At 44.5% G+C, this 25,215-nt stretch overlaps 1 protein-coding gene across 2 annotated transcripts in view; it reads left to right on the top strand.

The window, feature by feature from the left end:
* The window catches only part of LOC307081169 (storkhead-box protein 2-like), a 49,444-nt gene that overhangs the window by 11,484 nt on the left and 12,745 nt on the right, over positions 1–25,215 (top strand). Inside the window, exons 1-2 of one of the 2 annotated variants that reach the window (XM_079744250.1) lie at positions 19,607–19,683; positions 24,783–24,935. In XM_079744250.1, the coding sequence (XP_079600376.1) occupies positions 24,803–24,935 (133 nt within the window). In that variant the 5' untranslated portion in view covers positions 19,607–19,683; positions 24,783–24,802. Of the gene's footprint in view, positions 1–19,606; positions 19,684–24,782; positions 24,936–25,215 lie in introns of those variants that run through there. The other variant, XM_079744249.1, reaches the window with a different exon arrangement.

Raw genomic sequence — 25,215 nt, 5'->3', positions numbered from 1 at the left:
CTCCTTCCCTCATGCTGCCCGTGTCTCTCTGTAGTAGCGCTACCCTCACTGACCCCCGTGGCCAGCGTAAGCGGGGAGAACCCCCCCACCGCTGCCCTTACACACGATGACGCTATCTGGTTCACTAGCACTGAGGCTAATGCTAATGCTGCTAACCGCACATGAATAGGGAGCCCAGCAAAGAGTGAGGGTGAACGAAGCCACGACTGGATTTATTCCCTTCTTTTCTTTAGGTACAAGGACATAAAGGTACAAGGACACAAGGACTCTTCTGGTCTCCTTGACTTGAGTGTGTGTGTGTGTGTGTGTGTGTGTGTGTGTGTGTGTGTTTATGTGTGTGCAGAAAGGTTTTGTGCGTTTTGTTTGCGCTGCGTGGATGTTTGTGTGTAAAAGGGATCGTTTGACCCCAGATGGGAGCAGCCTAGCTTGATGGAGGCTTAGTCCGGTCGACCGCGGCTTTGTCGTGACTGGGGGACGGCATGAGGAATAATCGCAGCACTCCCTCTCCATAACTTGCGTGTGGCCCAGTGACCTCCAGGTCAGCCTCCCCAGTGACCATGTGGAGATATGTCAGGAACCGGAGCTGCCGTGGGGCCACAGCACCTCTCTTCACCACATTTATTTTGTTACGTCTTTAATTTTTCCACCAAAAGCATAACAGGATGGAGTTCACGTGACCTCAAAGGACTGCCGTCCACGCGCTCCCCACATCCGACTGAACGCTAGATAAAGACAACTCCTTTTGAAACACTTTTGTAAGAACCCAGCGGCACGACAAGTCATCTTGCCGTGCGAACTACAGGACGATGAAGAAGGCAAGCAGCGCCACTCTGAGGCGGGGCTGGCCCAGCTCCGACCTCTCTGAGCGCTTCGTGCCGGTCCCCCCGGTGTCGGCGGAGCCTCAGCGGGTCTCCAGGCGCTCCCGTAGTGAGAAGGACTACAGGAGCCACAAACACAGCAAGCCCCACCGACACCCCCCGCAGTATATGTGTCAGAGCCCGCCTGCCTACGTGCAACCAGGTATTGTACGCCAACAGATCAAGGCTGCAGAGCGTGTCGTGTTTCAGGTCCTCGATGTGCTGCATCGGATCCGTCTAAACTGGTTTGAAATGGTTTCTGAAGTGATTATTGGCAGCAGTCCAGTAACACCTCACCTAGAAATGTTTCAAGCTCGTCCACGAAAAGAATGTAACTCCGCATCACCGTTTCCCACCACCATCTACGTAGCTGGTTTACTTTCCTGGATGGCAATGCAGTGTCATTGAAATATATATCCAGAGGCAGAAATCGATAACGCAAGAGAGTAGTAAAGGAGGATAACAATGTTAGCGGCTCAGTATCCACCTGAATCAACATTTAAATGCTCACGAAGGATGGGCTACTCAAAGAACTCTTCTCTGTCCTATACTTACGGCTAAGAGTTTCCTTTTTTACTGACTGGTATGTTGCTAATGAAACTTGCTGAATAACGTGAATAGGGCTGATTCTGTGAGTTGTGCCCACGTCTCTAATAGTTTTTGTCTTAAGTAGTTTGTGTCTGTAGTAGTTTATGTCTAGTATTTTGTGTAGGAGTTTGTGTCTCTAGGAGTTTGTGTCTCTAGGAGTTTGTGTCTCTAGTAGTTCATGTCTGTAGGAGTTTGTGTCTCTAGTAGTTCATATCTGAAGTATTATTTAGTAATCGTCAGAAAATGGTTTCAATCCTCAGAGTTCTGTATTTTGGATTTAGTACTGACGATGGTTGGACATTTACTGCAAAGATTTAGAGGCACACCAAACCAAGTCAACCTTGATCCACAGAAAGCTACGTGTTGAGATCAATTGGCAGCCTCTAGTGGGTAAAGGTGGAACAAATGACATATGGCATCACCTTACATTTACAATGCACTCAAATTATTCTGTATGCAGGACTGTGTGTAAACTGGCCTATTGTGAAAGGTACATCGATGGTTTCTGTTGTCAGCAGGGATGTAACACCGTAGGAACTAGTGTTCTCGCGGTAGCTAACAGCAGCTACTTGGGAGGAAGGGGAGTGATTCGCTACTCTTCTTTGAAAACAGAGAGAGTGTGATGGCAAACAAGGGAGTTTTAAAGCAGTGTTATGTTTGTATTGTAACACATTTCATTCATGGCCGTGTGAATGGGAAGGACACAAGCGCATGCACCCAGATCATTCTCTCTTCCCCTAGCAACCTCGCCCCCGGATGGGCGACGAGACTAGAATCAAACTAGGAACCTCTCCGCAAGAGTCTTGCTTTGAGTGCTCTTGGGGCTTGGCATTAATACAACACTTTTAACAAAGACTGCCAAGTCAAGAAAATGCTTTGCATTGATCAGGAAACTATAAGGATGCCTTTATATGGTCTCTGCACAGCCTGTGTTGGAGCAGTGTTGGTCATGGTCTTGAGGTATTAGTTTATAGAGGTGATATTTAAATTAGGCATGATTTTTACTCTACAGATTTAAGGATTGGATTTATGTTTCTGCTGTTGCATTGGCTGACACACTCTTGTAGCAGTTCCCCATGTAGTGGTTTATCCTCCAGTCTGCGCTGGTCCTCCCCATATAGTAGTTTATTCTCCACTTAGTGCTGGTTCTGTGTGGACTCCACCTTCATGCAATCATTAGCGTCTGAAAGCACCTAAGTAGAAACGCAACACTAATATCTGACCTCAGGGACCCCTCTTGTGAGACAAAGGCTATTGTAATTTGACCAGATTGATGCCAGATGATGTCACTTTCTTTAATATGTTTGGCCAATGCCGTCAGCTGGGACCAATTTAAGACAATCTCCCTGAATGCTGTTCCTAATTGACTTAATGTGATGGTTCCAGATGATGTCACTTTTCCTTCTGACCATTTTCCAACAATTTGAACCAAACAGCGTTTTGATAGATGTGACACACCACCATGTTGGTGTGGCCCATTTGGTTCTTGGCTACATTTTGAATCAGTCTGCTGTAGGCTACTGATACACGATCACTTTCAGAATTAAATATTATGTACCAAAAAAAGAGTCCATTTGATAACTTTGATTCATAAGGTCTCGATTCAATTCACTTGATTAGATTCGATATGGATTTGGTTAGGATCTGTCAGTTCCAATACTAATCTTGCTTTGATATGAAAGACATTCTCAGAGCTAATGCTGTTGATTGTTCAGACACCTTTTTAACCTGGTTCATTATTACAAAGATGTTTACATAAATAAAGGTTGCTAAATAATTTACATAATGTACTTTTTCTTCAACATGACCAACAATACCATGCAGTTTCACAATATCATGCAGTCAAACAATGGAGCAGTCCAACAATATCGTGCAATTCCTGCCCAAACGCTGAACACGCGAGACTAACCGTGTTAAAGCTTCAAGTATCCACGTGAAATGGCCTATATTAAATGATTGCTGGGGTCGATGGATGGCTCATCTTGGTAGTGCTAACCATGTATGCAGTATTCCTTGTAGGGACCCAGCTTATACCAAATCCTCAGTGTACGATTATAAAAATAAAGAAATAAAATAACCCATGCAAGGTAAGGAATACAACCGGGTGCTGGTTGATTAATAGAGGGGAACTGCTTGACACCCCTGACGTTTTACTGTAAGGGTCCGGACAGCCTTCTCCTCTCTCAGACTTAAACGTTAAAAAGAGCCGCTGCTCGGAAGGAGCTCCACACATCCACACACACAGGTGTTCTGCCGAGGGTCCAAGAGGCATACCCTCTCCTGGACGCGCCGATTAACATCCGCTGCCCAGACAGAGCTCCACACAGCCACACAACCACACCTCGCCACCAGTGTCCCTTCGTATTATAAATATAAATAAAATGAATGCAACTTTAAATATTTAATATTTTGAAGGAGTGCCTGGCCGAACATTTCACTCTTAGCATTTGAAGTGTAAACAGTATCCCTGTGATATGGTGTTCTAATCTGTATTCATTCAGACTGTTTAACTGCTGAGGTTCAACACATCCACACAACTAGTGGATGTTCTCTCAAACCAGCCAATCGTTGAGCGTCTTTTGATGTCTTTTTAACACCATTTATTGTACAATGGCAAAAAAAAGAAAAGGTTTGAGGTTTATTCAGCTGTTGGCCTATAGTCATTCTTGTTCAATCTCATATTTATCCCTGGGTCAAAAAGAAAATGCTCTCCTTTCCCTATCCATATTCAATATCCTCTGCTTTATCCTTTTATCCCCTTGTTTCTATCAGCCCTCTTGTCTTGTTAATATGTTTCCATCTTTGGAAGTACCTCTCACTCAGTCCCTGTCTATCATGCGTGGCTGGCATGTGTAGTGCCATATACTGACACCATATCCGTGTTTTTTACATAAAGCAGTACTGTAGTGCCTTTTGACTTATCCTTTAAAGACATTATAGGCCCTATGGAGACCCTTTCTGCCCTATAAAGTCACCACACATCCTATAAAGACCCTTTTGGACTTATAGAGACACCATAGGCCATGCAAAGACCCTTTAGGCCATATAAAGACACCATAGGCTCTATAAAGACCATTTGGACCTTGTAAAGACACTATAGGCCCTATAAAGACACCATAGTCCATGTAAAGACCATTTAGGCCCTATAAAGACACCATAGGCCCTATAAGACCATCTAAGCCTTGTAAAGGCTGCCATATAAAGACAATTTAGGCCTTATAAAGACATGTAAAGACCCTCTAAGACCCTTTGGGCCCTATAATGACACTATAGGCCCTATAAAGACACAATAGGCCCTATAAAGACCCTTTAGGCCTTATAAAGACAACATAGGCACTACAAAGACCCTTTAGGCCCTATAAAGATCATTTATGCCCTATAAAGACACCATAGGCCCTATAAAGGCACCATAGGTCCTTTAAAAAACATTTATAAGCTATAAAGACCAATTATGCCTTATAAATACACTATAGGCCCTATAAAGACCCTTAAGGTCAGTCAAAGACCCTTCAGGCCTTATAAAGCCACCATAGGCCATGTAAAGACCCTTTAAGACCTATCCAGACCCTTTAGGCCCTATTAAGACACCATGGGCTCTATAAAGGCACCATAGGGTCTATCCAGACCCTTTCAGCCTTATAAAGACACCATAGGCCCTATAAAGACACCATAGGCCCTATAAAGACCCTTTAGGCCATATAAAGACCATTTAGGCCTTATAAAGACACCATAGTCCCTATAAAGTGCCCTTAGGCATTATAAGGAGACCAAAGGCCCTATAAAGACCCTTTAGGCCCTTTAGAAACGCTACAGGCCCTATAAAGACCCTTTAGGCCCTATAGAGACACCATAGGCCCTATAAAGACACCATAGGCCCTATAAAGACCATTTAGGACCTATAGAGAAGCTATAGGCCCTTTAAAGACACCATAGGCCCTGTATAGGCACCATAGGCCCTATAAAACCACATTAAACCCTATAGAAACTATTATGCGCTATATAGAAACCATAGGCCCTTTAAAGACACCATAGGCCCTATAAAGAGCCTTTAGTCCCTATGGAGGCGCCAGAGACTCTATAAAGACCCTTCAGGCCCTATACAGACGCTAAATGTCCTATTAAGCCCAGTTAGGCCCCATAAAGACACTATAGGCCCTATAAAGACCATTAGTTCTAACAGGCAATGAGACTTTGTTGAAGGTACACCCACAAGATGACATCCTACTATTCCATCAAATTAACGTGTCCCTATTTGAGTGCAGTTATATTCTAGACTAGACCAAGGCCAAAAAATGCAGTGTAATCTATTTTTTTCATAACAAATTATAAGGTATCGAATGCAATGGTCAGGAGTGTATAACCTCCATACTGGTTTTACTAGTGTAAGAATACGGGGCAATGCCAAATTGGTCAGTATTCTTTGAATTACCTTTCCTATCTCATCCTCTTTCTCTTGTGTCCTCATCTCTCCTACACTTGGCTCCTCCTTCCTCCCTCTGTCCTCTATGCTATGCGCAGTGCTCTCTCTAAGCGCGTAGCAGCAGTGTTGCATGCTGGGATTGTGAACTTGTTAACCCTTGCTGAGCTGCCACCGCTCGCGGCGTGACATCCCCCCCATCTCCACACACACACACACACACACACACACACACACACACACACACACACACACACACACACACACACACACACACACACACAGGCTGATGTAATGGGTTCTCCACTCCTGTATGGCAGCTGTAGTAGCTCCTCCTCCAATGTCTGCTGAGCGATGCTCTGTGCTGCTGCCACACACACACACACACACACACACACACACACACACGCACCGACTCACATACACATACGCAGACACAAACACACCCTTTATACCAGCACACATACACACACATACCCTTTATACGCACATGCTTTTGCCTTCACTCACATTGTCACACATGACATCCTCTGTCTTTCACACATTATTGCATGTAGTTCTCTCTGCTCCTCCCCAATCATATCTAGTGTAGCCCCCCCCTCCCGATCTCTCCCAGGCGTTTGGCTATTTCTGTCCAGGACAACGCATGTGCGCATGAACGAAAATGAAAAAAAAAACACACACACGTACTCAGTGGATCATGGTTGTAGTGGTTTGTAGTAAAATCCTCAGCATCTGGCTGACGACGGACTGACAGCTTTGTGTTTGTGTGTTCTTCATGAAACTGTGTCAGATGTCTGAATGCATTAGGGGGAAGGTTTGATTGAAAGTGATAGTGTGTTTCTCGAATTGCCCTGCCATAATAATAAAGCCCCAATATTATTATGCTGATAATCAATTTGGGGATATCTATTAATTTCTTTGATTCTCATTGACAATAATTGTTCTCAAAATATTATTTTTATTATGTTATCCTATGTTAAATTGATACATTACCAGGTACCTAACCTAAGCGGTTATTGGTGGCCTTTGTTATTAATGTCTAAAGGTCTACGGAAATGGGCAAATTGGCCCAGCTGTGGGGAGTTAGAGCCACATCTCTGTTCTCAACCAGTTATGACATCCAGAACCCCAAGGGTCTTTGGAATCGGAATCGACATGGACTCCTCATGGTTTGTTAACAAATAAAATTAAATAATAATGGCTTTATAGCTCACTCTTGCCTTTTGGAGAACCTCATTGAAATGTGTGGCTGTGTTTTCTGACCAGGTGGGATGAAGACCTTAAAGGTCCCATGGCATGAAAATGCACTTTATGAGGTTTCCTAACAATAATATGAGTACTCCTAGCCTGCCTATGGTCCCCCAGTGGCTAGAAATGGTGAAGGTGTAAAACGATCACTAGGTATCCTGCTCCGCCTTTGAAAAAACGAAGCTCAGATGCACAGATTTGGAATTTGGCGAGGTTACCTCCCCTTTCTCTGTTTTGCCCGCCCAGAGAATTTGGCCAACCAATGAGCTACGACGTTCGGGCGCCACACACGGTAACTTTAGTGTTGTAAACTTCTATTTTATTTGGATAACCGTTCTGCTATTGGTTTTATGGCACATAACACGCAACACAATAACGCAAGCTTGTATAAAGCTCCCATTTGGTGAAAAGGCTAGACGCGTCGGGTTCTCTGATGTCTCTGGTAGCCTACTTCCACAATGAGACCTGTAGTGGGGGTTATCTCGGCCATGATTGAGAAGGAATTGGGGGAACAAAACTTTGGCTTTGACTTCCTGAAGTCCAGATTGAACCGTTACATGGAGGAGAAAGGGATTGTTGCCCGTGATTGTCTCCCGCCGAAGCCCTGCTGCCGGGGCACCGCCGCCTGAGCCCCGCTCCTGAGGAGCCAAGGAGGAGAAAATCCTGGGCAACAATCTGGGAGAACAATCCTTTTCTCCTCTGTCGCGGTCCAATCTGGACTTCAAAGCCAAAGTTCCTTTCCCCCAATTCCTTCTCAACCATGGCCGAGATAACCACCACTACGAGTCTTGTTGTGGAAGTACCGGGAGTCTGAAAACGGCAACAATCCCTTTCTCCTCCCTGTCGCGGTTCAGTCTGTACTTCAGATTGATGTGGAAGTGGAAGACATCGGAGAACAAGACCCAGTCGTTTGAGATTCATAATATCGTCCGGAGGCGCACACAACTTTTGGCTGTGATAAAATGTATATTATATTATATAGATCTATATATAATATTAGTAAATAGTAAAATAGTAAAATACTGAATTCAATAACGAACACATGGCTGTTGCCATTTATGTTTACATGCGTGAATAAAGAATAACCAGAAATCTGATCTGTAAATTGTGGATGGTTACATACATTTTATTGAACGCAAACATCCAACATTCACATTTAGTGTACAACACTCCACAAGTATTTTTTACACTCCGAGAACTTTACACTCCGAGGATCTGGTAGAGTTTGGTCCAATGTGTTCCGCAGCCGTTCTTGACGTGTACATGGCACATACCTCTAGATTGCGCAACCCAGTCTCACAGAAATACGGGACACTGTCACGTCATTTAATCTATTTATTCGTGATCTGGGACACGTCATTTCAATTTTTTCGTGCCAAAAAACAAATTTCATGGCAACGTCCGCTCGCGACACTGAGGCATTGACGCGGACTGTCTTTCACATAGCTTACAAATAAACAAGACAACAGATGGCTAGATAAAATAAACATTAAGACATAGGCGTACAATTCTAAAAATAAGAGATGAAGCAGCTACCTTTTTTTCCGTCGCGGTTTGCCTACGGAGCAGCGCACCTGCATTAAATATATCTGTGAATTGTCACAATTTCTCAGAATCAAAGGTGAAAGTAGAAACGGGTGGCCAAAAGCTGTCACATTGTTAGTTATCACAGACAATTTTTCTGTATTTGTGTTGAAAAATCTTGAAACAAATGAGAAAAATAAACAATAATTTATCTGTAGGCCTACTACCTGTTGGCTACTACCTGTTGGCCGAAAGGTGTGTTCACATCAAAAACAAAGGTGCAGCGGGAATCCTTACAAAGTCCATGCAAAGACGCAAATAGATTCAGATTTTCCCTGGGAATCAGCGTGTGAATGGCGCGGCACGAAATCTTGGTTCACTCAGATTTTGCGTGATTCTACTCGCCCAAACACTTCCCTCGAGTTGAAATATTTGAACTTTTCCACGAATTTTGCTTGATGCTTTGTCTTGACAGCCTATCATCGTTCACTCCCTGAAGTCAGATTGAACCACAACATGGAGGAGAAGGTGATGGTTGCCGTTTGCGAACTCTAGCAGTCCACTCGCGTGGACTGGTAATGGTTTTATGCTTCCCAAATTGATCTGAGGTTACATGTAGGGCTGGGTTCAAATAATCGAAAATTCTGATTCAAATTGATCTTCATTTGAATGTTCCGATATCAATAAATAAAATCACATTATAAATCTTTTAATATATGCCTTTTCCCTTGGATGCGTGAAGTTGCCATGTGAGAAATGTGCGTCTCTCGGCGGCCAAGCAGGAGGCACGAATACAAACAACGAATCCCGCAAACACTTAAATATTTTAACTTTCCCACAAATTTTGCTTGATGCTTTGTCTTGACAGCCTATCAGCGTTCACTTGCAGAAGTCCAGATTGAACCGCAAAATCAAGCAGCTGATCATTTCCACTATAGTTTAACACTATGACAGAGTAGCTGATCCCCTCTATAGTTTATCACTATAAAGGTACGGCCACACTGAACGCGTTATGCGCGTACGATTACGCGCGTAGCGCGCCTAACCTGCCGCTTGATCATTGTGTGTCACAAAAATGGTTCAACGCGCCTAACGCGTCTACGCAGCTAGATGAGCATGGCCAAAACTTATTTTCCCCCGCTTCTTTTCCTTTGCTCCACAAATACGGCTGAGATCACCACCATCGCTGCGCTGTATTTGTTGTGGGAGTTCGAGGGGAGTAGGAAACCCAAACGCCGCCGTATTTGGGTGCGTCGTGCATGACATCCTCCGTAGGCGCTCACAGCTGGGTGAGTTTCACCACCTCCTCCAGGAACTCCGCCTGGATGACGGCCGGTTCCAGTGGTATTTTCGGTTGACTGGGGCCATGTTCAATGACCTGCTAGCCCGGGTTAGTGCAAGGATCTCCCATCAGGTCACCAACTACAGGTGCTCCATATAAGCTGCGGAGCGCCTGTCCTCCGTCTCTCTGCCAGTGACGTTGGGTCAAGCTCAACGCTGACTGGCTATCGCGGCTAAGCGTCACGCGTGGGAGCGTAAAAGGTTCCATTTTTTGAACTCCGCACGTAGGTGCGTTGGGCGCGTTATTTAGGTGCTTAAAACGCATCTAACGCGCCTAACGTGCTGCTTTAGTGCGTTTAACGCATCTACGCGCCTAAACCAATGGTCCCCTATGCAAAAATGCCGATTTTCTACGCCTCTAACGCGCGTAACGCACAGTGTGGCCGTACCTTGACAGAGCAGTAAATCAACCCCTCTATAGTTTAACACTATGACAGAGCAGCGGATCACCTGCCCTATGTGGTTTAACACTATGACGGAGGAGCTGATCACCTCCTCTATGGTTTAACTCTATGACAGAGCAGCTGATCACCTCTATAGTTTAACACTATGACAGAGGAGCTGATCACCTCTATAGGTTAACACTGACAGCTGTAGATCACCCCCTCTATAGTTTTAACACTATAGAGCAGCGGATCACCCGCCCTTTATAATTTAACACTGTGGCAGAGCAGCTGATCGCCTGCTCTATATTTGAACACTATGACAGAGTGGCTGATCAGCCCTCTATAGTTCATCACTAGAACAGCTGATCACCCCTCTATAGTTCAACACTAGAACAGCTGATCATCTACTCTATAGTTTAACACTGTGGTTTTAAATGAATGTGGCCGTATATAACCAGTGGTTGATGTGAACTGTCTGGGATAAATATCTGTAGTGGACCTATGAAATGACCCCAGGAAGAACTGAACATGGATTATTTCACAAAGATGTCACTGATTCATGTCTGTCAATATTATGTTGATGGTAACAAAATGTCTCTTGTGGGATCGACTCTACTGGTGAGGGGGGGTCTTCACATCTGAACAGAACTAGTGTTGTAGCAGGTGTCCACCAACTATCTAGATCTGACTCTTTAGATAGCTCAGCTTCTCTGGGTTCTGGATGGGGATGATGGGGGGGGGGGGGGTAAAGAGAGAGGTTATCTAGTGAGCCAGCTGTTGTGGCCAGAGCTCCAGCCTTCCAGATTACAACCGGACAGCCTGTCCTCAATACCCATGCGCTCACACACACACACACACACACACACACACACACACACACACACACACACACACACACACACACACACACACACACACACACACACACACACACACACACACACACACACAACCACACACACACACACACTGACACCGTTTCCTGCTGCACTGGGACATGTTCGGACTAGTTGACGCTGGGATTTGTGTCTTTATCATTTGGGGAGTTTCTGCTCTCATTTTTGTAGCTTTAGGAGATTCTTATTTGTAAACGTCGCTCTAGACGGGAGAGAAACATATTCTAGTTTTAATACATTTTAACACATTTTGATTCATGTTTTGCTAAATGTAAAGCATACACGATTTTATATTCTACTTATTCAATGGGAAAGTCCAATTGAAATCAGTAAATCCTCTATGTTGCATTCCACCTGTACACTCTGGACCACGACTTGTGTTATAACAAGTGTCAACGACATCATGCCATCATTTAAAAAATAGCAAAAATAAATGTTTAATCTGCCTGTCTAAACTATTTAGGTGATTAGAAGGTAGCCCAACTAAATCATCAGGTAACGTTGTGTGGCGTATATGCACTGTCCAACACAAGTACACACTTTTGTAATAAGCAGATTGTGTAGTGTGGCGTAAACGGACTGTCCAACACAACTTCAGTACACACTGTAGTTATAAGCAGGTTTGCTCCGTAGTGTCAGTATCAGTGCTTGAGACACTCATGCTATATGTGTGGTTGCCCTACCAAAGAAATCTAACCAAAATATCTATGTTATATGATAACCTTCTCGAAAATGCCTTCATGCAAAGTGTCTTACCGTGATTCATTTCTGTGTCGTTGTTGAGCTGCTAGTGATTTGGATCTTGCTCTATGTTGCTTACAGGTAGACTGCAGTAATTGGGTTTAAATCCAGATCACTGTGACCTGGAGTCAAACCATCTTACCAAAAGACTATCCTGCCCGATAGAGTATATGATGTTCTTTATTTAGGCAAGGTATCACACTGCTCTAGAAGTTCTTGTGAGGTAATGACAACTCTTTAACTCTGGCTGCATACTTACTCCCATGCTCCACCGTCAGGCTCTGACTAACTTGTCAATCTGTGGAAGTGATATCCTTAACCTAAAGCCAGGCCCAATGAAGATGATTCCATAAACAAGGGGTGGGGGGCGGGGGCTAGGTCTTAGAAGGCTTATGTCGTTAACATCTTAGGAAATCACTGTCAGAGTTGTTTTGACTGCATGGCAGGCTAAGTGGGGGTGTGGTGTTGTACTGACGCAGCAGAACGGGTAAGAAGTGATTTGAGGAGATGCTTCTGTAGTAGCATCGCATTACAAAGCATCAGCAGTACCCCGAAACTCCATTGTAATCATTTAGAAGCCTATCATTTACTTCAGATATAGTTCTTTCCATGGATATTATTCACCCGAGGTCTGTAAAACTAAGCAGTAGATTTGATCGCTGGGCCCACAGTACAACATTAAACTAATGATTGTACTTTATGCCATTAAAACCTTAAGTATAAAGATGTTTTTAGTCTGGCATTTCAGTTTTGCAATAACGCTTGAGTGTCGTTAAGTGATGGTTATGTCAAGGTAAAGTTTGAAATGGTTTAGGTGTTCAGTTAAGGTGTTCAGTCAGAGATGTTGGGTTTAGGCCTTGATTAGAGGTGTTATTGGGTCAGATGTTGGGTTAATGTCTTGATAAGAGGTGTTATTGGGTCAGATGTTGGGTTAAGGTCTTGATTAGAGGTGTTATTGGGTCAGATGTTGGGTAAAGGCCTTGGTTAGAGTTGGTATTCAGTCAGAGATGTTGGGTAAAGGCCTTGGTTAGAGGTGTTATTAGGTCAGATGTTGGGTTAAGGTCTTGGTTAGAGGTGTTATTGGGTCAGATGTTGGGTTAAGGTCTTGGTTATAGGTGGTATTCAGTCAGAGATGTTGGGTTAGGCCTTGGTTAGAGATGGTATTGGGTCAGAGATGTTGGGTTAGGCCGTGGTTAGAGGTGGTATTGGGTCAGAGATGTTGGGTTAGGCCGTGGTTAGAGGTGGTATTGGGTCAGAGATGTTGGGTTTGGCCGTGGTTAGAGGTGGTATTGGGTCAGAGATGTTGGGTTAGGCCGTGGTTAGAGGTGGTATTGGGTCAGAGATGTTGGGTTAGGCCGTGGTTAGAGGTGGTATTGGGTCAGAGATGTTGGGTTAGGCCGTGGTTAGAGGTGGTATTGGGTCAGAGATGTTGGGTTAGGCCGTGGTTAGAGGTGGTATTGGGTCAGAGATGTTGGGTTAGGCCGTGGTTAGAGGTGGTATTGGGTCAGAGATGTTGGGTTAGGCCGTGGTTAGAGGTGGTATTGGGTAAGAGATGTTGGGTTAGGCCGTGGTTAGAGGTGGTATTCAGTCAGAGATGTTGGGTTAGGCCGTGGTTAGAGGTGGTACTGGGTCAGAGATGTTGGGTTAGGCCGTGGTTAGAGGTGGTATTGGGTCAGAGATGTTGGGTTAGGCCGTGGTTAGAGGTGGTATTGGGTCAGAGATGTTGGGTTAGGCCGTGGTTAGAGGTGGTATTGGGTCAGAGATGTTGGGTTAGGCCGTGGTTAGAGGTGGTATTCAGTCAGAGATGTTGGGTTAGGCCGTGGTTAGAGGTGGTATTGGGTCAGAGATGTTGGGTTAGGCCGTGGTTAGAGGTGGTATTGGGTCAGAGATGTTGGGTTAGGCCGTGGTTAGAGGTGGTATTCAGTCAGAGATGTTGGGTTAGGCCGTGGTTAGAGGTGGTATTGGGTCAGAGATGTTGGGTTAGGCCGTGGTTAGAGGTGGTATTGGGTCAGAGATGTTGGGTTAGGCCGTGGTTAGAGGTGGTATTCAGTCAGAGATGTTGGGTTAGGCCGTGGTTAGAGGTGGTATTGGGTCAGAGATGTTGGGTTAGGCCGTGGTTAGAGGTGGTATTGGGTCAGAGATGTTGGGTTAGGCCGTGGTTAGAGGTGGTATTCAGTCAGAGATGTTGGGTTAGGCCGTGGTTAGAGGTGGTATTGGGTCAGAGATGTTGGGTTAGGCCGTGGTTAGAGGTGGTATTGGGTCAGAGATGTTGGGTTAGGCCGTGGTTAGAGGTGGTATTGGGTCAGAGATGTTGGGTTAGGCCGTGGTTAGAGGTGGTATTGGGTCAGAGATGTTGGGTTAGGCCGTGGTTAGAGGTGGTATTGGGTCAGAGATGTTGGGTTAGGCCGTGGTTAGAGGTGGTACTGGGTCAGAGATGTTGGGTTAGGCCATGGTTAGAGGTGGTATTGGGTCAGAGATGTTGGGTTAGGCCGTGGTTAGAGGTGGTATTGGGTCAGAGATGTTGGGTTAGGCCGTGGTTAGAGGTGGTATTGGGTCAGAGATGTTGGATTAGGCCGTGGTTAGAGGTGGTATTGGGTCAGAGATGTTGCATAGTAGGGTTGTTTGGGGAAATAATCAAATTGCGATTATTTCAACCAATATTGCGATTGCGATTTAGTATGAGATTTTTACTTTTAAAGTGCCTCATGTTCTGTATTATTCAATAAACACAAGCAATAAATAATTCTATCGTTTGACCAGTGTTGGGAACGTTCCTTTAAAAAAGTCATTAGTTATAGTTACTCACTATTTGTTCCAAAAAGTAACTGTGTTAGTAACTGAATTACTCTATAATAAAAGTAACTAGTTACCAGGGAAAGTAACTATTTGCATTACTGTAAAAAAGAAAGTTGCTATATGTCAAAGAATTTGGATTTTTCTGAGCAGTTTTCACTTGGCCTTAATGTGTTAAATGGTTGAACTGCCCATTCAAGGCTGATATACTGATATACTTCCAACTGAATTTTAATTTGCTTGGTTGCAAATGCTGTGGAACATCTGCCGACATAGTTCCTGCCCAGAAGTGATTCGCTGCTAAATCTTATGCAAAGCGTTTTGCGGATTGAAATGTTATTTGAATTTTGCAACACACGGAGCATGGCGAAGTGCATTGCAATCACGGGGGCACTGTAGCTTTTCCATTTGAATAACGGCACTCAAAACATTAGAATTTATTTTAATTATATTTTTATTGTTATAACTTTTTCAAATTTAATTAATTTAATTTCATTGTCACTTTGCATATAAAAATACACTTTGAATAACGTATTTTCAAGTTACATTATTAAATTGCATAATAAATTGTCAATTGCATAATGCAATGACTTATGGAATTGGCAGTTGCAAATTGCATTGCCATTTGAATTTTGCTACATATATGCTTCCATACATAAGGGCAGGAATGGAGTTTTAAGGCACTAATGGGGTAACTCTTTCCCAATTGTTAGGCTGAATTGTTAGAAGTTGTCTTCAAGCAAAAATTAACTGAGCTGTATCTGGGTGTTGAGTAGATGTAGTGTTAAAATAATAAATAAACTAAGTATCTTATCTTGTCTTATTGTAAGGTATTCCTTACCCTATCATGATGGTATATATTTTACCTGTTAAGCAGAAGTGTAAGTCTAGTGTTCTTTATGTTATCAGTGAAGCTGGCAGTTGGCCTGGTAGCCTACAGCTTAGCCAGCACATTCAGCCCCTTACATTCACATTAAAAGTACATTTTTATGTAATGATCAGTGGAGCACAGTGCAACGCAACATGGAAGCACTAGGGGGACATGTCTCCATCACATTGCATTGAGCTGAACAAGAACATGTTCAATTCCATGGTCACACAAAATTAACAACTTTGAGCCTAAATTGACCATGATACAAAAATACATACAAATATATTGCAAAAAAGGAATGATAATTAGTCTCAGATGCAAGGCTGACTTAGCACAGTTCCATCAAACAAGGCAAAATATTGTGGCCTGTAGTAAAAATGTAAACTCTGCTCTCATTACTCTGTCCTGAATTTTGGACTTTATGTTGCTTTAATAGCCCCAGAAAAGCCCAGCTAGCTGTCAGGTGATGAGGCAGTGTGACCCTGTGTGTATGGGAATGTACACTGGGGGCGAATCAGGCGGGTAGTATAGTTAATTAGGAAGCAGTTTGCCACAGAGGCAAATGGCTTGGATAAGCCTGTTGGATACGGTGATCTAAACATCACCGTAAATCCTCAAGGACACAAACTCATTAATTTGAATGAGGAGGACATGTTCAAACAAAAGTGAGATGGCAACTGTAAATGCTTTGAAAGTTATCCTAAATGCAACATTAGATAAATGATATATTTTAATTGTAAATCTGTTATTTAAATGTATCAATTTTTTGTGAAATATTTTGTGAAAGATTGACATTTTAATAGTGCACTTGCATAGCTGGGAAAAGAATGTTCAAGTTCACGAGCAGGCAAAATGGGGCGCAATTCAGCACCTAAAAATTTCAACAGGACTGTCTTTAAAATTACTACCTTCTGTCTGTAAATACGCTGCCAATATTAGTCCTGGAGTTAAACGTATTTAAGTAAATGCAACTGTTCATGTTTCTTTTATTGCTTTCTTGGGCCGATGTCAAACGGTGCTTGTGCTCTGTAGCAAGGCCACCTGGTTGGGCGGCGTGGCGGCCAATCAGCTGTTAGCTGTCATTAACCACCTGGGACTATTCTTAGATGGGAATCACCAGGTGTGCTGACAATCTTCATGGCTGTCAGTTAAAACAGATGGTCGGTTTCAGTTTCATAAAGGGTTGCAATGTTAGTTATCTGTTCGTAACTTGAGAACAAGGATCTTCCTGTTTATTGCACCTTTCTTTGTTGTTTGTTCACATTTGATCAAACCAACTCTTGTCATCAGCGCCATTTTTGACCTTCTGGGGGCCTTTCAGTTTCTTTATTAAGCTTAAGATGTAGCCATCGTTTATGGCTGGAGAAACCAGTCAGGGGTCCGGGAGAACTTTTTCAGAATTGTTCCACAAAAGCTAAAGTTTAACACATTTGGAGATGAATCTTTATCAAAATCACTGAACAATTTTAAACGTAAATTGATGTATTCATTCATTTTTAAAGGGGTGCCAAAGCATTTCCTTATATGGTTCATAGCTAGAATAGCCCTGACTGGCCCTCATTTGTAATTGCTTAATTCAAAATAATAATAATTGTTAAATGGTTCCATTAACCCAGGGATCTTCCTGAATCATTGTGGTCCGTGGGGAAAGAGATGCCTATGTTAGAGGAGAGGATGTTGCGTTGGAGAGCTGCAACTTGATAGCTCTCCAAGCTCTCCAAGCTATCAAGTTGCACCAATTCTTGCATTTTTCTGTTCACAATGAGACATGTCTCTCTTTCACATACACAGACCCTTATGCCGGCTGGATCTCACGGCACTAATGCGTCATTGTTTCCTGAGGTCAGACAGGCTAGTAGAACACCATCTCAACATTCATCGACTTTTGATGGAGAGCTGTTTCTTTCAACATCTTCCATAGTGTAATCTGCAAATAAATTCCCACTTCTGCGAGCAACAACTATTCCAATTGTCACATGACCATGAACACAAGGGGGCAGTGTAGCGTTGTTGACCCCAAATGTACTCAAACTGACGTTTAATTCCTTTACCGGAATCGAATGAATGTTCGTCATTTAAAAGGATGTAAAAAAGCATTTTATCCATGTGAATCAGATATCGCAGTATCAGTCAAACACACTACTGTTTGGTGACCAAACAGTGTTTTGGTTCAGTGTCTGGACATGTTACCCCTGAGGAGGTCAGTGTGTTGCTGAGCTCTAGCAGGGCTGCAGGCCTTTGTCTACACATAAGTCCTCAAGGTGTACTAGCTCTAACGTGGCTATTCGCTGGTCTTCACTAAGGACGCAGATGTGAGGTCTGGCTTTTTAATGTATGCGGCCAAAGCAGAAACCAAGAGGATGGTGAACATTTAAAAACATGTGGTGTTTGTTGAAGTCGCCATGTGGACATGGGCTTAGTGTGAAGTTAGGGACCCCCCCCCCACACACACACACACACACACACACACATCTATACACCCTCCCCCACCAACCTATTCTCAAGTTGTGTGGTTTACCCTCCGTGTCAGCGACTCTTTGTTCAACAAGCACTAACCAGCCTGACACACACTGTTGGCCTGTCCTTTTCACATGCTAATGGGCCTGTTTACCCCAAACCCTGCCCTAGTATCCCCTGCTTTGTCTCTCTATGCGTCCCGTCGGTCTGTCGGACTGTCTGTCTCTCTGTTTCCCGTCGGACTGTCGGTCTCTCTGGGTCCCGTCTGTCTGTCGGACTGTCGGTCTCTCTGTTTCCCGTCTGTCTGTCGGACTGTCGGTCTCTCTGTGTCCCGTCCGTCTGTCGGACTTGTCTGTGTGTCTCTGTCTCTGTGTCCGGTCTATCTGTTTGTGTCTCTGTGTCTCGTCCGTCTGTCTGTCTGTGTCCATGTCTCTCTGTTTCCCGTCGGACTGTCGGTCTCTGTGTCCCGTCTGTCTGTGTGTCTGTGTCTCTGTCTCTGTGTCCCATCTATCTGTTTGTGTCTCTGTGTCTCTCGTCTGTCTGTCTGTCTGTGTCCATGTCTCTGTTTCCCGTCTGTCTATCTGTCCATCTGTCTGTCTGTGTCCCTTTGCCTTGACTTTGGGTCTTCAACATTGAGTAATACTTTCCTAGGATGTCTTCTTTGTCTCCCCACACATGAGTCTCCATGCTCCTTGTGACTGTTAGGTATGTGGAGCGTCTTCACAAGGTCTTCATTTCATGATGCTGGGATATTCTCTTGGTTATGCGTCTCTCTGCTGGTGTATGTCCTACATCTAGTCTGAGTTCTAACTGGGTCACATCAGAACCAACTGCAGCACTGCAACACTGCCCCCCCCCCCCCCCACACACACACACACACACACACACACACACTGTATCAGCGGTGCAGTGGTGCACACTGTTAGCAGGAATGAGCGGTAGAGATAGTAAAACATGGTTTGAGGTAGAAGTGTTTTCATGTGTGTGTGTGTGTGTTTATGTTTGTTAGCTTAAGAGAGATGAAGAGCGAGAGAGAGAGAGAGAGAGAGAGAGAGAGAAAGAGAGAGAGAGACGGAGAACATTAGAGAGAACTGAAACGGGAGGCGTTAGGAGCAACTGGGGATGCGTTGTCATGACAACTCTCTCGGCAGCCCGCCCACAAGCTTGTGTGTCAGTGGGCATTACGCAGGGAGCGGGCGAGGGAGGGAGGGAGAGGGGGGAGAAAACGAGTGCAGAGAGAGGCAGTGTGATTGGTCACACCCCCCTGTCTTTGTGTGGAGCAAGGCATTGTGGGTAGGCCCTTGAGTGAATGCTCATTTGTGTGTGTGTGAGAGAGAGAGAGAAAGGGGAGGGGAGAGGGAGGAGCAGAGTGTGTGTGTGTGTGTGTGTGTGTGAGAGAGAGAGCGTGTGTGTGTGAAACAGGACAATCTTGTGTGTGTGTGTGTGTGTGTGAAAGAGAGAGAGAGAGAGAGCTGTGTTACGAACGTAGGCTACATTGGGAAGCCAATCTGGAACATATACATTTTATTTTTTTTACCTAAAGGATATATTATCAACCAAGGTTTGGCATATTTTTCCTACGTCTTCGTGTGATTGCGTTTCCAGTGTCTCGTCTGTATAGCTCTCTCCGGCTAGGGAGTGAGTGGCAGATGCTAGTTAGTTAGCGCTTAGCTGCGTAGCATTACTGTTCTGCAGAGAGAGAAAGAGACACAGGGGTGATGAGGGAGAGAGCGGGAGAGAGAGAGAGGATCGTAAAACCTTCTCAGAGCCAAAATGGGGGATGAAGGGGGAGATCTTCAGAATCATAAGGAGACGGAAACTGTAGTATTTGGCTCGTGAGAGGAAGGAGAATGCGAAGAGGGAGAGGGGGAGAGAGAGGGAGAGAGAGAGGTGAGAGAATGGGAAGAGGCGAGCATGACAAAAGGAGGGGGTGTGGTTTAGCGCTCTGGACAAAGGAGGCAAGCCAATTGTTTACTACCATTGCAGTAAAGGGAGACCAGCCACGACAAACTGCTCCAGCGCTCTGCCATGTCCAGTGTCTCTCTCTCTCTCTCTGCCTCTCATTTTCCTCTTCCCCTCAATCGTTCCCTCTACCCCCTTCCATATTATCTCCCCCGGTTGGTTCTTCTGCCACTTGATGTTGCCCCCCCCTCCCTGCTGCTGTTCATCTTTCCTGTCGTCTGCCCCTTACATCATTCTCTCTCTCTCTTTCTTTCTTTCTTTCTTTCTTTCTTTCTTTCTTTCTTTCTTTCTTTCTTTCTCTCTCTCTATCTCTCTCTCTCTCTCTCTCTCTCTCTCTCTCTCTCTCTCTCTCTCTCTCTCTCTCTCTCTCTCTCTCTCTCTCTCTCTCTCTCTCTCTCAGTGTTTCAGTGTTACACTTTTGGTTGGCTGCCTGTCTGTCTATGCACCTGTCTCTTTAATTATCTTGCTCTGTAACACATGTCCTCTACTGCTCTGCCCTGGATGGTGCAGTAATAGTAATGGAGGGGGGGGCGGTTGATAGCTAACAGCTGCTACAGAAATGCTCTCTACACGTACTACGTCTGCCTGTCTGTCCCGATCCCTGTTTGTTTGCACAGAGCACATCGACGCCAACAGCTGTCTGTCTTTCTATCTGATCCTGGGCCTTTTAGGATTGAGTAGATATTTTCTCTGAGTGTTGGATGTTTTCTTAGCAGCCTCTACTGGGTGTCTCCGTCCCCGGCCCCTTGCTGTAGTCCTTTTGGCATTTGGTGGTTGTGGTGGAAGTCAAGACATACCTTACCTGATCATCCCCTTATCCACACGTAGTCTGTGGTCCTTCTGGCCAAACACAGCAACCTGATTTATCAACTCTACCCAGTGAGGATGAGCGGTGAAGCTGGTTCTAGGCCTGATGGGTGAAGCTGGGTGGAGGCCTGACGGGTGAAGCTGGTTCTAGGCCTGATGGGTAAAGCTGGGTCTAGGCCTGATGGGTGAAGCTGGGTCTAGGCCTGATGGGTGAAGCTGGGTGGAGGCCTGATGGGTGTAGCTGGGTGGAGGCCTGATGGATGAAGCTGGGTGGAGGCCTGATGGGTGTAGCTGGGTGGAAGCCTGATGGGGGTGTTTCAACCCGGTCTACCAGTGGTCTATAGGCTGCTGTCTCGTCTCAAGAGGTCAAATGCATGTTCATTACGTTACCTTAAAGATCAATTAACTTAACCCACAAATTTGGTCACTCACCTATTATTGTAGAATGTAGATGACCTATGCGAGCAATCTCTTTTTTCGCTTCAATTGCTTTTCACTTTTCTTATTTCAATATTTCTTTCTGTGGCCTAGGACCTCATTCATAGTAACTTTAGTTATTCCCGCATGCTGGCACACACTGGAAAGGTTGTACTCACCACAGTCCATCATACAGCGGTTCCTACAGCGGTTCCTACAGCGGTTCATCCAGCGGTTCATCCAGCGGTTCCTACAGCGGTTCATCCAGCGGTTCATCCAGCGGTTCATCCAGCGGTTCATCCAGCGGTTCCTTCAGTGGTTCTACCAGCGGTTCATCCAGCGGTTCCTAGAGCAGTTCATACAGCGGTTCTACCAGCGGTTCCTTCAGCGGTTCACTCAGCGGTTCTACTAGCGGTTCTTAGAGCGGTTTCTACAGCGGTTTCCCCTTGTTTCGTGGTCATTTCAATTGATGGTTGAATACTTTACGTTACATATTTGGTGAGCAGATGGAGGGAACCTTGAGTTTTTGGGGTCATCACATCTTAATATTAGTTTGGTATAACAGCACTAGTTCAAATGGAAACACTTAACTTGCATATGAAGAATACCTCCAGCTTTGGTTGATTAGTTTACTCAAACTCGTCAAATATCCTTGGGTGCTGGCAGCTCTCTATGACGGAGAATAGTTGACTTGATACTGGTGGTTCTTTGTGCTGTAGAAAAGGGACCCAGAGATGAGTTTGGGACCAGGTTTGGGACTCTCAGCTTCATTGACCACTACTGCCTGTTTCCCCACACACTGCAGGCTAAAGCAGGGTCTGCGTAGCCACGTGGATCTTCGCAGATCTTGACATAACTTCTGACGCAGAAATGTTATTTAGGTTTAAGGAAAACTCGTTTTTAGGTAGATACATAAATAGACTTCTGCAGACAGTCAAACCTGGCCGGTGTTTAATGAAACATTTTTAAGTTTAAGTATCAGGCCTAGATAAGAAATATTTGAGTTAAAATATTAAATACATACACCTACATGCTTAAAACGGAATAGAAATTTGCGGCCGCTGAATTGGGGGATCTTTGACCGGTTGAAACAGAGTGACTGAGATCTTGTCTTCGTTTAATGACTTCAGGTGTTTCCTTACATCTCCGTGTCCTTGTAGTCCCTGATCGATTGGTCATTCAAACGTGCATAATCCCTAACATAACCTCAGCAGGTCTAGCTTCCAACTGGTTCATCTTGGAACAAATAGCGCAGGATGCAATAGTCCCTACTTGACAGATACTGAATGTAAACAGATACCAGATACGGATGTTATCATTCACATGTTAATTTGGACTAATGCTGAAAGCTGGGAATTTGGGTGGCGGTGGGAAAGTCTTTTTCCACTGGGCACCATGAGCACCATGGGGCGCTAAAAGCCTGTGTGGTTTCTTGATTGGTTCTCGAACCGACCGCTTTGTCTGTGCCTACACCCCATTTCAAATGTAGTTGTGAGTAAACTTGAGCCTTTAGGTGCTTGGTCACTACAACCACCAACACTATATTCACCAACATGAACCAGACTAAAGCCAACCACCACGATGAACGGCACATGGCCCCGTGTGGGGGTACGTTTTCTGTCATTCGGGCCAGTGTGCAAGCGTCTTCTTAGGGTGAGGAGTTAAGTCAGGAATGGTTAAAGTATGAGACAGTGCGATCCCCCCTCTGAAAGGACTGGATAATTGATGTTAAACTAAAGTACAGTAAACGGCTCACAGGAACACAGTGGATTACATCCAGTGCATCCATTTGGTTTGATTAGAATCTAGGTAAGGATTTGTTGGGACGATCATGATGAACACTTGTTACAGAGTTCAGCAAAAGCTGTTGCTTGGTAACTGCTTTTAGTGGTAGAGCTCTGTGTACGATGTATTGTCATGATAAGAATTCAAATACCCAAAATGTGCTTTTTAAAAAACGATGCGTTTGCATGTTTGAGTTATACCCCTCGAATTTTTTGTAACTAGGTTTATGTTAGTTACATTAATTATCTTCAAATAGCGCCTTTGTTAGAGTTTGGGTTAGAATTTGCTATTATTATTACCAAAAAAAGTATATAAACGATTCAATGTGGCACTGGAATTATGTACCCAACCCTTGAGTGAACCCTTCCTCAAAGTACATGTAGGATGTAGGATACATTTAGCGGGGCCATCCAAGCCGACCCGGTAGCCCTCATACTCCATACGTCTCCTGTGCTCTGAAACAAGGCTCATCGCCATAGGCAACCACTTGAGCAGGACTGGCCCAACCTGTCAATGCACTCACAACATGTCTGGGGATACAGTTGTCTCCTACTACCAGGAAGATATGGATAATAATCCAAATAATACACATATATTTGAAATTTCACAAACTTGCAAACAACTGATTTGTAAATAATACAATGCCCCAGTGCTTCCAGTACAGGGCGTACGCTCATACTAGTGGACTGCATGCTAATGTTAAAGCGCATTTCAAGGATGCATTGAGAGTGTCCGGTCGCCTGTGAAATCACTACAAGACATCCTTTTAAAAGTGTTTACTATGTTGTGGAGCAGAAGCAGTGTTTGGATCCCAACGTGGATTTCTATCTCTAATTGTCTTATTTTATTCAGTTCTCAAATGCTTGAAGCTCTCCCTTTGTATACGCCTGGTATAGTGCACCTTTGGATACCTAATGTTGAGCGTTCAGTGATCTCACTTCTGTTTGTACCAACCTAGGCCTTGCCACTAGTGACCGGTGGAGTCTGTATTGTTTGTATATACATGTATTGTGAGTATGCGATGACAACCTCCTAATGGAAGGGGAAAGCCACCTGGGGGCAGGGTGTACGAACAGTGTGAACCCATGTTAGGGTGTACGTACGTGTGAACCCATGTTAGGGTGTACGTACGTGTGAACCCATGTAGGGTGAGCTAGTTAGATTAGGCTCTAGTCTTTGCAATGAATGTGTAAACTACTGGAAATGCCCCATTACTCTGTTTATAATAATATACACACACGTACAAATGGTAAAACCTCATATTTCCATGTTTTTGTTTTTTGTTTCGATCGCTGTGTTGTTGTGGTTATTTAACTCCTAAAGAATTAGAAGCTTTTGTTAACATTTCTTAACTATTGGTTCAAAGTTCCTGACGGTCTTCTTTGAACGGGGAGTTGCAGGACAACAGACCACTGGGGCCATGATTACATTACCTTCACATGCCCCGTCAGCAGCACTACAGTCGCGGTGACTATAAATTAGGGTTAAGACTCTTCCTCAAGGACGCCGTGACAAGGTTGTCTGTTGTAGCCTCGCCGGGGTACAACCAACCATCGTCCTGATTGGTGACGTGACCACCATCTTGTTAGGATTTGTAATGAGGAGATGACAAAGGTATTCTGGTTGGTTATTGTTGTTTGTTTACCATCATGATAATTAACGCAAAGTACAATATCTCTCTTTCCACAGGTGATGTGTCACCTATCAGCATGTCCCCGATCAGCCAATCGCAGTTCATCCCTCTGGGAGAGGTGCTGCTATTGGCTATCTCTGCTATGAACTCCGCCCACAAACCTGTCACCCAGGAGGCACTCACCGAACACCTGCAAACATGCTTTCCAGGTAATGACGCCAAATCACACAAGACGTTTTCTGCTGCCTGTTCATCTGTCCCCAAACATAATTGGTTTGCATGTATGTGTGCATCCTCCCATGCATATGTGCAGTCAACAACCTGACTGCAATATAACCAGTAAAATTGTGTACATGCTGGCATCCCAATGGCTGGGAGGCCTTCCATACAGATGACACTACTCAGTGATATGGTGGAGGGAGAGTGTCCTATACAGATGACACTACTCAGTGATATGGTGGAGGGAGAGTGTCCTATACAGATGACACT

This window comes from Pollachius pollachius (genome assembly GCF_949987615.1).
Source record: "Pollachius pollachius genome assembly, chromosome: 10".
Taxonomy (NCBI): Eukaryota; Metazoa; Chordata; class Actinopteri; order Gadiformes; family Gadidae; genus Pollachius; species Pollachius pollachius.
Note: the sequence above shows the minus strand (reverse complement) of the source record. Positions and strands in the feature narration are given on the sequence as shown.